This window comes from Melanerpes formicivorus, unplaced genomic scaffold (assembly GCF_026170545.1).
Source record: "Melanerpes formicivorus ecotype bairdi unplaced genomic scaffold, bMelFor1.0.p_v2 SCAF_2, whole genome shotgun sequence".
In the NCBI taxonomy this organism is placed as follows: Eukaryota; Metazoa; Chordata; class Aves; order Piciformes; family Picidae; genus Melanerpes; species Melanerpes formicivorus.
Window position 1 is genome coordinate 50,683,822 of NW_027142354.1, and position 14,659 is coordinate 50,698,480.

Below are 14,659 nucleotides of genomic sequence, written 5' to 3' on the forward strand. Positions count from 1 at the left end.
GAGGTGAAAGCAAGTAAGCTGGCAAAGCCCACTCTGAATTAGCTGGCCTGGTTTTGCTCAGCTGCTGGAGAAAACACTCACTGCTGGAAAGAGGGAGAACAGGCAAGTTTCTTTGAGAGCTGAAGAGGTGAGGAGAGGCAACAGCTGACCAGGCACCCAGCTGGGCCAGCTGGCTCTGGCAAAGGTGCCCCTTGGTGCAAGTAAGGGGACAGTGGGGAGCAAAACTGGTGTGGAAGGAGCAAAACCAGTGCAGAGGAATTGTACCAGCAGCACGGTTCAGCTGAGGGAGGGAGTGACTGGGAGGTTGCTGCCCTGCCAGCTGCAGTAAAGAGAAGCAGGGAACTGAACTGTGCTGTTCACACCAGCACATACACACACACACACACACACGCACACTCTCAAACTCCTTCCATCCCAGGCACCCTGCAGCAATGAACATCATAGCCAGGTCATCACAAAACAGACAAATGGAGGAGCTGTCATCTGCTCAGCCCTGCAGATCCCAGTGAGGACAGCAGGGCTGGCAGGCCAGTGCTGCCCAGGGAGGTGAGGACAAGGCACAAGAAAGCAACCACCACCAGCACGGCCCCAGAGGATGCTCAGTGTAAGCCAGGAGAACAGAGGTTGGCACTGCAGTGCCTGAACCTGCCAGCAGCATGCCCAAACCCAGGGAAGAGAGTAAGATGGTGTCCTCCAAGAAGCCAGAACCACCATGGAGATACCTGCCCAGGAATACAAAAGGCTTCCCTGGGACTGCTGGCAGTGGAACCTGCTTGTTTCAATCCCTGCACACACACACATCCAGAGGCTCTGAAAGCAGGACAAGCCTTGATCTTGCCATGTCCCAGGAGCAGCCAGCTCCCCACAGGTCTTCTGGCAGTCACTGGGGCCCAGGGATGAGCCCAGGCTAGGCTGAGTGTATGAAGATAACTGCCCAGAGCACAGCCTTGCTGTGTGCTGCCCTGCAGCAGGGGCATCCTCCTTCTGCTGCAGATAAGCCTTGGTGCAGGACACCATCTAGATAGCATGTATGAGGAGAGACTGAGGGAGGTGGGGCTGCTTAGCCTGGAGAGGAGGAGACTCAGGGGTGACCTTATTGCTCTCTACAACTACCTGAAGGGGGGTTGTAAACAGGCAGAGGTTGGTCTCTTCTCCCAGGCAGCCAGCACCAGAACAAGAGGACACAGTCTCAAGCTGCGCCAGGGGAAGTTCAGGCTGGAGGTCAGGAGGAAGTTTTACACAGAGAGAGTGATTGCCCATTGGGATGGACTGCCCAGGGAGGTGGTGGAGTCGCCATCACTGGAGGTGTTCAGGAGGAGACTTGACAGGGTGCTTGGTGCCATGGGTTAGTTGATTAGGTGGTGTTGGATGATAGGTTGGACGCGATGATCTTGAAGGTCTCTTCCAACCTGGTCTATTCTATTCTATTCTATTCTATTCTATTCTATTCTATTCTATTCTATTCTATTCTATTCTATTCTATTCTATTCTATTCTATGTGTGGCATGTCCCCAGCACACATTGGGTCTCTTTCCTAGGCACACAGTCCTCCCACACCTCATCTGACTCCTGTGCCCCTCTCTGTGTCAGGCATCCTATGTTAACAGGTACTGAGCTCATCTTCATCCCATGGTCTAGGAGCCAAATAGCCTCCCTGGAAGCCAGAAGGGAGCTGACGCCTCCCAGCCCTAGACAGCCTCCATCCCCTCTCCCCTCCCTGCAGCCCCTGCTCTCGGTGGGCTGGCTTTGAGTGAAGCACAACTAACTGCTGCCATTAAACAAAGCCTATAATTAGAAACCAGGTTTCCTAAATGAAGTGAAAAATGTAACGTTAGCCTCTGTTTGCTCACTGGATGCTGCTCTCTTCTTCCATGACCCAGAAGGGTCATGCCCTGTGGTTTCTGAGAAGCCTTAATAAGGTAATGTTTAGGAGGTTACTATCTTTACAACTCTTGTCTTATTACAACTCCATAAGAAAAACATTTGGGGCAAAGCAGGATTCCTTGGCGTGGGTTTGTTTTCGTTACTCTTTCGCTAAGATGCCGCCCAGTGATCCCCCCCTGTAGCAGATTCAGTTTCAGTATCTCCACAAGTGATCTTTTACCCCACCCCTCGCCACCCTCTAGACCCCTTGGCTGGGTGTGAGGGTGAGGGTACTCCCAAGGGGGCTGAGATAGCCACAGTCCTGTCCCAGAAAGGCAGCAAGTGACCGGAGCGATGGCGCAGGGCAGCGATAGAGAGGGACCCCCCAGCAGGCTCTGTGGGGCTGCTCCCAGCCTTGCAAGAGCCCAGGGAACAATAAGAGAAACCCTGCTCCCATGAGCCCAGCTAACATCCAAACATAGTGAATTTGCAGCCTTCTCATCTACTGTGCAACATCAGAGGGGGCTGCTTGGGGGCAGGCAGGAGTTTCTCATATATCCTGACACCTGAGCACAGGCTGTGCCTGCCTCCCTCACCCCCATGCATGTGCTGTCTCAGTTGCTGGGGCAGGATGGCATGATGAATGGGTGAGCTAGGCTGGAGCAGCTCTGAAGGTGACCTTCAGGACTGGCCTGTGCAGCTTTGTAAGTCCCTTCCCTCCACAGACTGCTAAAACAGAAGCATGCTGGAGGAGGGGATGGGGTTGAGGGCAGGAGACTTTCTGCCCTGACTTCAAACCACCAATTCCCCCTGTCGATGGCTCCTTAGGAGCTCTAGGAGCCCTCACATGAGCTATGGTGGCCCCATGTTCAGAGCCATAGGGAGAAGATGTTTGACTTGAGCACAGCCTGCCAGGGCTGCACCAGCAGCACTGCTGAGCTTTCCATTTGCCTTCTCCTTCCACCTTGCCCTGGGAAACTGGGAACTTGGATGCCTGCCCACGAACAAAAGCCACCAAAGCCCTAAAACCAAGAGACTTTCTCCTCACAGACCCAGAGGGCATCACTGTCCTGGAAACACATCCCTGGGTGCTCTCTCCAGCCCTGTGGCCTTGCAGGGAGGGCAGTGGGAATGGCTCCAGGATGCTCCATGGGCTCTGAATGGGGCTAGGCCAGTGCTTCTCATGGCCAGAAGCTGGGAATCAGAAGGTGTCTGACAGAATCATCTCTCAGCTTTGAAATACAGTGTAGAATGCAGCCACCCTTCTAAAGCCCTCAGGGACTGGTGTCTGACCACCACATTGTCTGTCTTAGGCTGCCTGCAGAAGCAAAAAAATTACTTGGAAATTCAGCATTGCCTACCTGTGCTCTGCACTGGTGAGCAGCGAGGCACAGCCAGTGCAAGCTGAGGCCAGAAGCCCAAAAGGCTGGGGGTGGAGGGAGGGCAGGCACAGAGGACACGAGTGGAACAGATCATGGGGCCAGCCGTCGGTTGAGCTTCGCAAGCTGACAGGACCTGCGTCTGGGTGGTGCCTCAGCAGTCCCTGCCTGGAGGAGCACGCAGCTCTGTCCTGGGCTGTGACTGCCCAGCCAGGAGCACCCAGAGAGGTCCCGCTGGGATCAGAGCCTGTCCGTGCCATGCTCTCACACTAGCCCCTTCCGTCCCTCTGCAGCCACCATCCCACAGCGGGAGCGGGACACAGGCGGCGGGAGCCGGGAGCTGTCGGGGCAGCGGCTGCGCTGCACCGGGCGCTGGGCCGGGCAGGGGTGGAAGGAAGCGGGTGTTCCCAGCACGGGGGTGGGAGAGCAGGCTTTTTCCATCAGGTGTTCTGTCTCCAGGAGAAGGCGGCAAAAGAAAACAAAAGGCAGGAGAGGAGCGGGACAGGAGGAACCTGCGCGTCTGGATTGTGTAAGCAGCGACGTGCTGTAAACGCCGGGCGGCTGATGGATGTGGCGGCCTGGCCGCGGCAGGACGTGCTGGCCGTGCACCCTTCCTGCCGGCCGTGCACCCTTCCTGCCTGCCGCCGCTCTCCCGACGCCACTGGCTCCCCATCGGCATCGTGCCCAGGGATGGCCAGGCTGGGGGGCTGCTGGCCCCGTGGCCCCCCGGTCCCAAAGGACAACGCTGCACAGCTGTGCCTCCCGACGCCAAAGCTTGGCTGTTATCTCAGGCATGTGATCCAGCGGGCGTGATTTACAGGCAGCCCAGAGCATCACCCAGCTCCCACCCGAGGAGGCAGGAGGGCTGCCGAGACAGCCGGATTAGGGCTATATAAGTAATGCTATCCTTTGATGCAGAACCCAGGCACAGCGAGACCCTGGGCTGCCCACAGCTCTTCCAGCCCCTCACGCAGCTGCCACGGCCCCCCCTCCTGCCTGTGGCACCGCGGCACATCAGGGCGGCTCTGTGGCCACAGCAGCCACATTGCACAATGCCCCTTCCCTCCCTCCCACGGGATAAACCTTTCCTGCCAGGGTGGGGACTCTGGGGACAGTGCCGGCGTCACGGGGGTGCAGGAGGGGATGGGTCTGTGTCCCACAACAGCTGCCTGGGGGGAGGGCACCCCGCCTGATGCCAGCAGTGAATTCCTGTCAGCCCTGACCAGCCGGGCCCTGGCTCTGTCTTTATGCAAGGCAGAAGCCAGCACAATTAAGCTCTTTTTTGGTTTTCCCTTTTTTGAGAAGGGGGAAGTTTAATTCCCACCAAACAATGTTCTTTTTCCAGCAAGCTTAAAATAAGCCCTTTTGGCCCTGGTGCCTCTGGAGCTGCTGACGCACCGAGCCGGGCTTTGTGCAAATATGGATGTGAGCCGGCTGGGTGCTACCTGCCGGGGGGCAGCAGGGGGTGCAGGAGGGCCCCCAGGCCCTGCCCTCCTCCCTGCTGTGCCCTGGGGCTGGCTCTGGTGAGGCCAGCTTGCCAGAGCATGCTTATGTTTGATGAGTGGAAAATATTGCTTATGTAGAGATAGGAGGTGCTGTGGCCCTGCTGGAGCCTCCTGCCAGCCCCAGCATCCAGCTCTTGTGTGTGTGTGTGTTCAGGTGTGCTGGAGCCTCCCAAACCCCATGGAGCATCTGTGTTCAGTGCTCAGAGAAGTGATGCTGCCCACTGCCTGCCATGGGTGGAGGAGACCACAAAGCCCACAGCAGTGGCTCCTGCCCTGGCAGGGACATTCCTGCTTGTGAAAAAAGGCAACAACTCTTTTCTGCCATCATGGGAACCGTGACCTGATTCCCCTTGTTCCATCACCTGTGGCTCCCATCGTCTGCCCTGCCACATGCTCCCTGACCAGCACATCTCTCCAGCCAAACATGGCTACTCTGCATCCCTCTACCTTGGGAGCTTGGGCTCAATGGCTCAGCTGTGGGCATAGCAGAAAGTTCCATGATGGTTATGCTGAGAAATATGCACCTACATTTACTTGGGGCAGGTAAAACCTGCCTTCATGGCCCCTTCTGCTTTGCTTTGGGGCCAGTTCCCACTCACCAGGCTATGCTTTCCACCCCAGCTTCCCGTGGCAATGGGGCTATGTGGTGGGGAAGGAGCAGGAATGAGCACATCCTACAAAACCCATAAGCACATCCCTTCTTCCCCCTGGGTAACTCACTGCCAGGGGAGCTGTGCAGGGGTTTCCCATGCTTCCCAACCACGTTCTCCCTCATGGCCCCCTGTGAGGCTCACCCCAGTGCACTGTGCTTTTGTAGGGAGGGCACCATAGCTGGCATGGGCACATGAAGCCTATTGGCCACCCTGTCCCAGCAGGGAGGCAGAGGCTGGCCATGCCCCAGCCTCCTGTGCACCCCAGTCCCTTCCTTTGTGTGTGGCCAGTGGGGAAAACCCGCCCATGCCCGCCCCCACCTCCCCCAGCTTATCAAATTTGGCCATGTCTGAAAAGCCCTGGTTTCCTTTTCACCAAAAAAGATCAAAACTGGGTAACTGGCTGCTGGCTGCCTGCCTCTGAGCCTCTCTCATGTGTAAACAGCATTGCCGAGCGCTGACACAACGCAGGCGGCCGTGGCACACGCAGCCAGCCAGCACCCTCCAGGTGCCCAGGGCTCCTTCTTGGGAGATCACAGAACACAGGGTGCAGTCACTGGAGTGCAGGCAGGGACTGGCCCAGCACCCCAGAATGGGCTGGTGGCAGCAGGCCAGCTGCTGCTGTACTGCTCACTGCAGGAAATGAGTGGCTGCATGGCCCCTGCTAGGGCCAGGTTCCCTCTGCCAGGTCCCAGAGGTGACAAAAGGAACACGCTGTGCTCAGCACACAGCATCAGACCTCACCCAAGGGGAGAGCAGATGCTGTGCTGGCACTGTCCTTGGGGATGTTAACATAGGCTGCAGCAGCTGGGATGCATTTCCTGCTGCATCCCAGGACTGGCAAGACTGGGAGGAAGAGGAGGGGGTGGAGGGCTGGGTGAGCTGGGGGTGCAGTGGGTTTTACTCTGTTTGCCAGGTTTTCTGGAGGCCAAGTTCATGGGCTGGGAAAAGGAGGTGGGAATTTCCCACCACTCTACAGAGCACAAGGACCTTCCAAGCCCTGGGGGTGTATAGTGAGTGAGCAGGCAGAGGAGAACTGAGCATCCAGTGCTGAGGAGGAGGCAGGAAAGGGGAGGCAGAAAGCACCAAAACCAGGTGGAGCTGCTCCCCTGCACTGCCTGGTCTCCAGGGCAGCAGCCCTGAGAGTGTAAAGGTCCCTTCCAAAAGAGCAAGGACTGTCCCTGAGCATGGGGAGCAGCACTGGGTACATCCAATCCCATGCCCTGTGGTGTTGGCAGGGAAAGAGTTATGCCAGGAGGGATGGAGAAAGGGATGAAGAGGAAGCGGAATGGAGGGGAGGATGGAAAGGAGGAAGAATGGAGCAGAGGATGGAGAGATGGGGTAAATGAGGGATAGAAGGAAGGATGGAAGGGGAGGAGGAATGGAAGGGGAGGAGGGATGGAAGGGGAGGAGGGATGGAAGGGGAGGAGGGATGGAAGGGGAGGAGGGATGGAGGGAGGGAAGCTGCGGAGGAGGGATGCAGAGACTGATGAAGGCGGGCTGTGCTGTCGGGTAGAGGACAGCGCCACCGTGTGGCACAGCGGCTGCCTGGTTGCAGGGACAGCCCAGGGCAAAGGGGGCTGCAATGTCGGGCTGTTCTAGCCCCAGCCGGGGACCGTCCCTGCGCCGTTCCCGGGCCAGGGCATCTCAGACGGACCCCCGTGCCTCAGTGTCCGCCCCCCCAGCACCCGGCATCCCAGTGCCTGGACCTGGGAAACCAGAGAGCAGGGCACAGGCGAGGGCAGCATCTTACCACTAACCCCCACCAGCCTGCAGCTCTGGGGTCCAGCCCCAAGGCCAGCAGCGAGCAGAATTGGTGTGTCCCCACCGCCAGAGCTTGGGGGCAGGTTCAATGATGGAATAGGAAGGGTTTGGGGAAGGACAGAAGAGGGGTGCAGAAAGTGATGAGTGCCATCATCTCACCACCAGGCAGAAAGGTTGGGTGGTTCCTGGAGACAGTGGAGTTGGTGGTGGCACATAGATGCTGGCAGGCTCTCAAGCTGTCCCCATAGGGACAGCAGGACAGCTCCAGGCTGCCTGCACATCTTGCTGCCCGTCCCTATTCCTTTCATAAGTCCCTTACTCCTTCAACCCAGCAGCTGTGTCCCTGCTGGACCTCATATAGCTATGACCACACTCGTGGCACCACGGGAGCCCAAACCTCCTCCCCAGAGCAGATTATTGCCCAGCGACTCCTCTGGGCTGCCCAGTCCGGAGGAGACCCACCACTGCCCACAGCCACTGCTGCAGGTGGAGCTGGCACCCGGGGAGGCGGCGGGTGGCCGAGTCCCAGACCATGCTGGCCCCCTGCCCTGCGACACTGAGGCTCCCTGGCACCTCAGGGACCAGACACACCTCCGGCAGAGCGGAGCCAGGGGCTGGGGCTTTCCCTTTTTAGCTCCCCAGCTCCCCAGTGCCAGCCACACTGCAGGACAGCGGCCGGCAGCCCCTCCGCAGCGATGGAGTGGGCTCCAAACCTGGTAGGTGATTGCAAGATGGCTCAGGGCTTGCTCCCAGTTCTCCTTCTTTAATCTGAGTAGTTGCATGCTTGTTCATGGGTGGCTACCTGGGTTTGTTGGCTTTGGAGGCACATGCCAGACTCATCGCTCTCACACCTGGCATGGAGAGGATGCAGCAGCTTCAGAGAGCAAAGCCACGACAGGCTGACTGGACGGTCTGGCACCGGAGGGGGCAAACAGCCCTGGGCGAGTGGTCCCTGCCCCTGGGCACTGCACACCTTGGGAAGGGCTGAGGGATAGACAGCAGGGTGTGGGGCTGCCTGTGGCCAGCTGCAGGGACACGAATAGCAGGGAGCACGACTACAGAAAGCAACTTTGTTCAGTGCTGGGCAGCCTGCCGGGTGTCAGCACATGGGAGCTTGGCCCTGCGAGGTCACAGGCAGAAGCAAAGCAGAAAGCATCTTTTCTCTCTCACCATCCCCAGAGAACAGAGGGAGGGGAGAGGCTTTGGATAAAGATGCCATTCTTGACTGTCTCATCTCTAAAGCTCCGTTTAAACCACAGGCTGTCCAGGTACAGCCTGAACTGAGGGTGTACCCATCCTTGCCAGCACGCAACTGTCTTGGGGTGGGCAGGGAGAGGATTGGGCACAGCTTGGGCAGGGGCAGTTTGGGCAATGCAGCTGCCAGCTGCAACCAGAATGAGAGGCCTCACAGCCACATGCAACAGCTATGGCTTGGGCCAGGGGTTCACCTCAACTCTGTGTCTACCACTCCTTGCAAACTTCCCTTGCATGTTCCCGTGGGTTTTGCCTGCAGGCCTTTTGGCACATGCCTCCCCGAAGCCAGTGTAGTCCTGCCATTGCCTGGTGGCCCATGGAAGGGGGGAGAGCTCCCCTTCCACAACAGCCCTGCAGGCTGCTGCCACATACCATCCTCCTTTCTCCTCAGCTTCTCCTCTGCATCTTTACCTTTGCCATGGTGGTGGTCCCTGAAGCAAAGGACCAAAGCAAGGCAGCAAAAGGCAGGAGAAGGGGCCTGGTGCGGGCCCCCACAGCCACCCCTGCTCTCACCTGGGCCCCGGATGAGCCCTACACCACCATGGCAGACTACGAGCGCAGCATCCAGGACATGGTGCACCAGCTGAAGAACAGCTCTGAGCCCAGGGACACCAAGTGCCAGGTCAACTTGAGGCTCTGGAGGTCCAACCGGAGGAGCCTGTCCCCCTGGGCCTACAGGTGAGCTTGGGGTGGGGACGTCAGGGACACGCACAGTGGCTCCATGCCAGCACTGTGGCGGCTACAGCTCCAGCATCACGGAGCTGCAGTGGCTGCTGGGGGGTGCAGTGGGATGCATCCCCCCATTTCACCTCGTGGAGACACCATCCTGCCTCTCCCCAGCCACCCACTGCCCCTCATTTCACCATCTCTCCAGCCTTGCCTCGCTTTCCCTCTTCTCCAGCATAAACCACGACGCAGCACGGATCCCAGCAGAGCTCCCCGAGGCCCGCTGCCTCTGCACTGGCTGCATCAACCCCTTCACCATGCAGGAGGACCGCACCATGGCCAGCGTCCCCATCTACAGCCGGCTGCCCGTGCGCCGCCTGCTCTGCCAGCTGCCAGCCCAGGTGGGGCACAAGCACCTCGGGAAGAAGTGTCACAAGAAGTATCAGACGGTCATGGAAACCATTGCTGTGGGCTGCACCTGCATCTTCTGAGGTCTCAAAGCTAGCCCCTTCGGCTACCCGTGGGCATCTAATCAGCTTGCTCTTGCTTCCTGAGTTTGCCTGCCCTGGGAGAGGGTCACCCAACTAAGTGCCAGGGTGAGGAGAGCTCCTGTTCAAGGAAGTGGCAGCTCCAAGCTCCCCAAAATTCCCTGGCATACTCCATCAGTCTCAGCTCCACTTTGGGGACACCTAGCATGAGGGCAACCCCTGGAAGTCACCATGCTACACAGTGGCTGACCTCGCAGTGAGACACTCTCACCTCCAGGGAGGAGCTCAGCAGGGTGGGCTGGGGGGTCAGAAGGAGGCAACTGCCTGCTAGTCTCTCCAGTTGGGCAGAACCAGGCCTTCTGCTTCCCCAAAGTCCCTGTTCGCCTTTGTCTGCTATCAGTGCAACAGCTCTCGAGTGCTCAGTCCCCCAGGTCCCCCAAGCCCACCTACAAGTTCTGTACTTGGCCAGGCAGCCCAGGGAGCAGGACATGAGCAGGTCTGAGTGGCTTCTGATGTCTTCAATAAAGTGCATTGCTGACCCTCGTCTGAGCCTCCTTTACCTCAGCTTATTGTGCTGCCCCTCTGGCCCTCCCTACCCACTTCTCCCACTGAGGCTCTTCAGACCCCTTCAGCTGAGCCCCAGGCTTAGGGAAACCTGGACAGCCTGGAAACAGGCAGCATGCAGCAGCAGGCAACTCTCCCTGCAAGCCAGGACTTGTGACAACTCACCCTGCATGCCCAGCCCCAGGGCATTAGGCCATTGCGCAGGGCTGGCTCCAGGAGCACATGGCATGGCAGAAGCCATGGGACCTCCTGCCCCAGCCAGGGCCAGCTGTTTCCAGAAGAAAAGCCAGGAAGGCAGGAGAGGCTGTGTCAGGAGCTGGGCAGCTCATTGGTGGAGACCCACCTGCTGCCCATGCCCATCAGCCTTATCCTGGAAAGTGCCTCCCAAAAAGAGAGGCATAGGGACCCTTTTTCAAGAAGAAAAGGTACAGGCTCCTGTCCAGTAAAGCCTGAGCAGAGGGGATAGGGAACACAGCACAGACACACAGCAACACTGGGCAGGGACTATTCCTGAAGGAAGGTGACTCAAGTTCAAGCTGTCCAGGGCGCAGCCTGTCCGTTCTCCCCCAGCCCCAAACCCCCTGCTGTCCTCAAGGCAATAAATACTCCCCAGGCTACTACACAGAGAAGCTCCTGGCCCACCACTTCCCCTGGCTGTCACAGTTCAGTCTTCACCTTGTGCATCAAATCCTTCTGGTCAATTTTCTCCAGGTCCTGATGCCAGCGGTTGTAAGCCAGCAGGGCCACGTTTTTGGCTGCCACTGCTATCATCTCCATGGAGCTGGCCACCCACTCCACACCACTGAGGTAGAAGAGGTTCTCATGGAGCACGATGGGTGGAAGGGACTTGGCAGCGTCATAGCGGGGATATGTCTGCCGCTCTGTCACCTGCACCGAGTAGTAAGACCTAAAGAGGGTCTTCAGCTGCTGCTTGTCCAGCGGCTGCTGGGACAGGACACGCCACACCGCAGCCTCCTGCGGCTGCTTGCGACGGAAGGCTGCCGAAATGTTGACGGGACAGATGTTGTCCATGGCGTTGAAGAAGAGCTCGGGGGTGTCGGTCGTGAGGATGCTGGCAAATGGGAAGAGCTTGGGGTCAGGGAAGCCAAAGTAGGAGGAGTTGAGGTAGCCATGCACCACGGAGGTGACAGAGGGCTGGAAGGCTCCAGGGAAGTCAGCGATCGGTGGCTCAAAGTTCTCAAAGGTGAAGTTGCTCCTGCGGGGGTGCAGGGGAGTCGTCACGACCACCATGTCGTAGAAAGCTGAGCCCTGGCCTTCACTGCCCTCATAGTGCACCTGGTACAGGGCTCTCCCCTCTGAAAAGAGAAGGTGGACAGTTAGGAGTAGTCCTGTGCCCCAAGTGGTATTGCTCTGGCCCCCTCTTTTCTAGCAAGGCTCCATCCATTGGTTTTCCATTACACACCAGTGCTGGACCATAGCATCAGATGGTTATGGATGAGGACTTGATGCTTTAGGGCAGTGGAAAGGTTTTATCAAGCATGTGGGAAAAGTTTTAAAGAAAAGCCCAGCCTAGTGGGACAAGGAGGACCAGGGCAGCACAACCTATTCCCCAGACCCCTGTTATGCAGCCCTGCTATGCTGCACTGGGGAGCAAGCCTGTAACAAGGATGGTGCCACAGAAGAGATTTGAGGCACCTCGAGAGGTCAAGACAAGGGGAGAAGATGGACAGATCCCCAGGCCCTCACACAAATGCTGTACCAGGTCCAGGACACTCTCCAGCCTCCCAGTGCTTTCTCCCCCCTAGAATCCTCATGTTGCCACCACCAATCTCCTGCCCTGACATGCCCAGCCCCACAACCAGGCTGGTGGCACACAGAGCAGATCCCATGCCCAGGCTCACCTGAGCTGTGCAGAGAGACACCTGTCACCCTGGCTGGGATGATGTTGGCTTTGGTGAGCTTCAGCAGACCTGAGCACACCAGCTTGTTGCCTCCTTCCACTTCCCAGGTGCTGCCCTGGGCCCCTGCTAGAGACATGGCTCCTGGGGAGAGGAAGAGGAAGAGGAGAGTGGCTCAACAGTCTACCCACAGAAGAGACACTGGGAAGGAGAGCCACAAGGGCAGGAGAGGGGGTCCCCACTTTCACCTGCGAAGGCAGGCACCAGCACCGACTGCCCATAGCTGGAGCGCAGGACGGCCGCGATGACATCGTCCACAAAGCGCTGTGTGACGCCAACCTCCAGCAGGGACTCGGCCACCGAGCGCTGGGTCATGTTGATGAAGGCATCACCCCCCAGCGAGTGCAGCAGCTCCTCCAGGCTGGAGAAGGCATAGCCGTGTGCCTGGTACTTGTAGATCCTAGATGGGACAGGCACACAGGACACCTGGTGATGCTCTGGTGCCAGGGAAGAGCCCCCTTGTCTCCAGCCCCGTGGGCAAACCTACCTCATGAACTTCTCCATCACCCCCTCCACCCACATCTGCAAGCGCAGGAAGCTGATGCCGTAGTGCCACCAGAGCCGGAAGAGGTTGAGCAGGTACCAGTCGGTCTCCTCCAGGATGAAGTGCTCCCCGCTGAATATGGCGCTCTTCCCTGCCACCTCGCGCCGGTGCTTGAGCCCTGTGGGGAACGGAGGGGGGACTGGCACATTTCCCTGGAGCTGGCTGGTGGCTGGGAAAGGCCAGAACCAAACACCACAGCAGCAGGGATGCTGGCTAAGATACTCTTGGAGGAGCATCAGGGAGTGTAAGACCCTAGGACACTGGCACACCAGCCAGATCCCATTTGTTCAGGCACCACATTGAGCTGCTGCTGCCTCCTGGGGCACATTGTTGGGAGTTTATGAACAATTCCCACACACTAATTCCATCAGGACCCCTTGCCCTGAGACTGGTCCACCACATCCCTTTCTCTTCCAGGACAGAACGCAGCTAGGGCACAGGGACAGCATGAGGGCCACCACATGCCCGGGGTGCCAAAGCAGACTGGAAGCAGCCTAGGGGCACCCCAGCTTCCAGACTCAGGGACAGAAGCAATGTGGGCACTGGGATGCTTGTGCTCACCCAGGATCTTGACGAAGTCCTGCATGTGGAGGCTGAGGGCATGGATGGAGGCTCCCCTGCTCTCGTACTGCTGCTTGTTGACAGTGACGGTGGCCAGCCGCCCCCCCACGCCCGCCGGCTCGAACACATCCAGCTGCACCTGCGGCCCGAAGTGCTGCTGCAAAAAGTAGGCGACGGCCGAGCCGCCCAGCCCGGCACCCACCACGGCTGCCGGCGGAGAGGGAGGAGAGCGGCGGGATCAGCACCGGACCCCGGCTGAGTTGCGGGCTGCCGCTGCCCCGCCGCCCAGCATCCCCGGTTCCTTGGCCCTCCCGCGGAGAGGGAAAGGGCAGGGATGCAGCGGGAGTGCCGGGGGCCCGCCTGGCAGCACGCTCTCATCCCGCAAACGCGGGATGCCAGAGGTCCCCTCTCCCACCCCCAGAGGCAGGCAGGAGGAGGCCGGTGCTGCCGGTACCGAAGATGGATGTCCCCTCCCAGCCCCGTATTAATGTCCTCCTTGCCCGCCCCCCCTTCCTACCGATGTTGCGCGGCGGAGCGCGGGCGGCGGCGGCGGGCATCAGGAGGGCGGCGAGGGCCGGCAGGAGCAGCGCGGCGGGCGGCGGAGCCATGGCGCTAACGGCCGCGCGGAGAGCGGGTCCCGGCGGCGCCCGGCCCGCCCCGCCCCTTACCGCAAGCTCGGCCCCCGAACCCCCTGCCGCTGCCCCGCCTCTGCCCGGGCAACGACTCAGCCAGGAGGGAAGCCCTGTGCCGGCGAGCGGCGACAGGCCCGGCCCGGCGCTGGAGCCCCGAGCGGCGAGGAGGAGGAGCTGGCGGAGGCGAGCAGGCTTTGTTCCTGAAGCGCCGGGGGATGCGCGCAGCCGCCGCTTCTCCCGGCCTCGGGGAAGCCGTGCAAGGCCGGCTGCGGCCTCACCGCGGGCACAGCGGCAGCGTGAAAAGGGGCTCTGCGCTAACACCTCCCAGCTCTGAGAGAACAGCGCGGCACCAATGAAACCAACTGTCTGGGGAGTTGCCGTCTGACGGCGGTGCGTTCTGCGGATTTCTCTACACGACGGTCCGTGAGACTTAGTAGCATCAGCCTCAACCTCACAGAACGACTTGGAGGGTCAGAGGAGACCCTCGGCATACAAACTCGTCGGGTGCAGCACACAACCAACCCCAGGCACAGCCACAGTGAGGGCCCTCAGTGCCTTCTGTTCCTCACACACTGGCCCTACGTCCAGCTCCACAGATCTCACTCATAACAAACCCAATGGTTAAGCAAGGGGCGAAACCCAGGAGGTCCCCCTGGTACCACTTCTGTTGTAGGCACGCTGTGGGCTGTCCTGCCTAGGCCAAGCTGCTGCTGCAGCACATTTTCCAGGGGCTCAGTCTGTGCAGGGCTGATGGCACATGGTGCTCAGTACCCGGCTGAGGGGAGCAGGCTGGATCCTGCATGGTTCATGCATCAGCAAAAAACATTTCAAGCTTTTGCTTGCAATTTCTGCCCTAGGCAAAACCAGAGA

The 14,659-nt window shown here is 59.3% G+C and overlaps 2 protein-coding genes across 3 annotated transcripts; one reads left to right on the top strand and one right to left on the bottom strand.

Moving 5' to 3' along the window:
* The first annotated feature begins 6,242 nt into the window (after nucleotides 1-6,242).
* IL17B (interleukin 17B) lies at nucleotides 6,243-10,103 on the top strand. 2 transcript variants are annotated; one of them, XM_068160072.1, is made up of 3 exons: nucleotides 6,243-6,274; nucleotides 8,807-9,093; nucleotides 9,317-10,103. In XM_068160072.1, exons 2-3 carry the CDS (start codon nucleotides 8,834-8,836, stop codon nucleotides 9,570-9,572), a joined length of 516 nt encoding a protein of 171 aa, XP_068016173.1. In that variant the 5' UTR covers nucleotides 6,243-6,274; nucleotides 8,807-8,833; the 3' UTR covers nucleotides 9,573-10,103. The 2 variants fall into 2 exon arrangements, with proteins under 2 accessions (XP_068016173.1, XP_068016165.1); XM_068160064.1 differs by lacking the exon at nucleotides 6,243-6,274 and having other exon boundaries at nucleotides 8,708-9,093.
* A 225-nt stretch (nucleotides 10,104-10,328) lies between these two features.
* Nucleotides 10,329-13,793, bottom strand: PCYOX1L (prenylcysteine oxidase 1 like). Its single transcript, XM_068160048.1, has 6 exons — nucleotides 13,675-13,793; nucleotides 13,158-13,364; nucleotides 12,540-12,714; nucleotides 12,241-12,452; nucleotides 11,996-12,136; nucleotides 10,329-11,449 (listed from the first exon to the last, which is right to left on the bottom strand). The coding sequence occupies exons 1-6, from the start codon at nucleotides 13,763-13,765 to the stop codon at nucleotides 10,791-10,793; spliced, it is 1,485 nt and encodes a 494-aa protein (XP_068016149.1). The 5' UTR covers nucleotides 13,766-13,793; the 3' UTR covers nucleotides 10,329-10,790.
* Between the last annotated feature and the right edge of the window lie 866 nt (nucleotides 13,794-14,659).

Coding starts and splice junctions, on each gene's coding strand:
- IL17B (XM_068160064.1), top strand. CDS start 8,732: ATGGAAGGGGGGAGAGCTCCCCTTCCACAACAGCCCTGCAGGCTGCTG. Junction 9,094..9,316: donor CTGTCCCCCTGGGCCTACAG/GTGAGCTTGGGG, acceptor CCTCTTCTCCAG/CATAAACCACGACGCAGCAC.
- PCYOX1L (XM_068160048.1), bottom strand. CDS start 13,765: ATGGCTCCGCCGCCCGCCGCGCTGCTCCTGCCGGCCCTCGCCGCCCTC. Junction 12,715..13,157: donor GGACTTCGTCAAGATCCTGG/GTGAGCACAAGC, acceptor CGTTCCCCACAG/GGCTCAAGCACCGGCGCGAG. Junction 12,137..12,240: donor GCTGGTGCCTGCCTTCGCAG/GTGAAAGTGGGG, acceptor TCCTCTCCCCAG/GAGCCATGTCTCTAGCAGGG.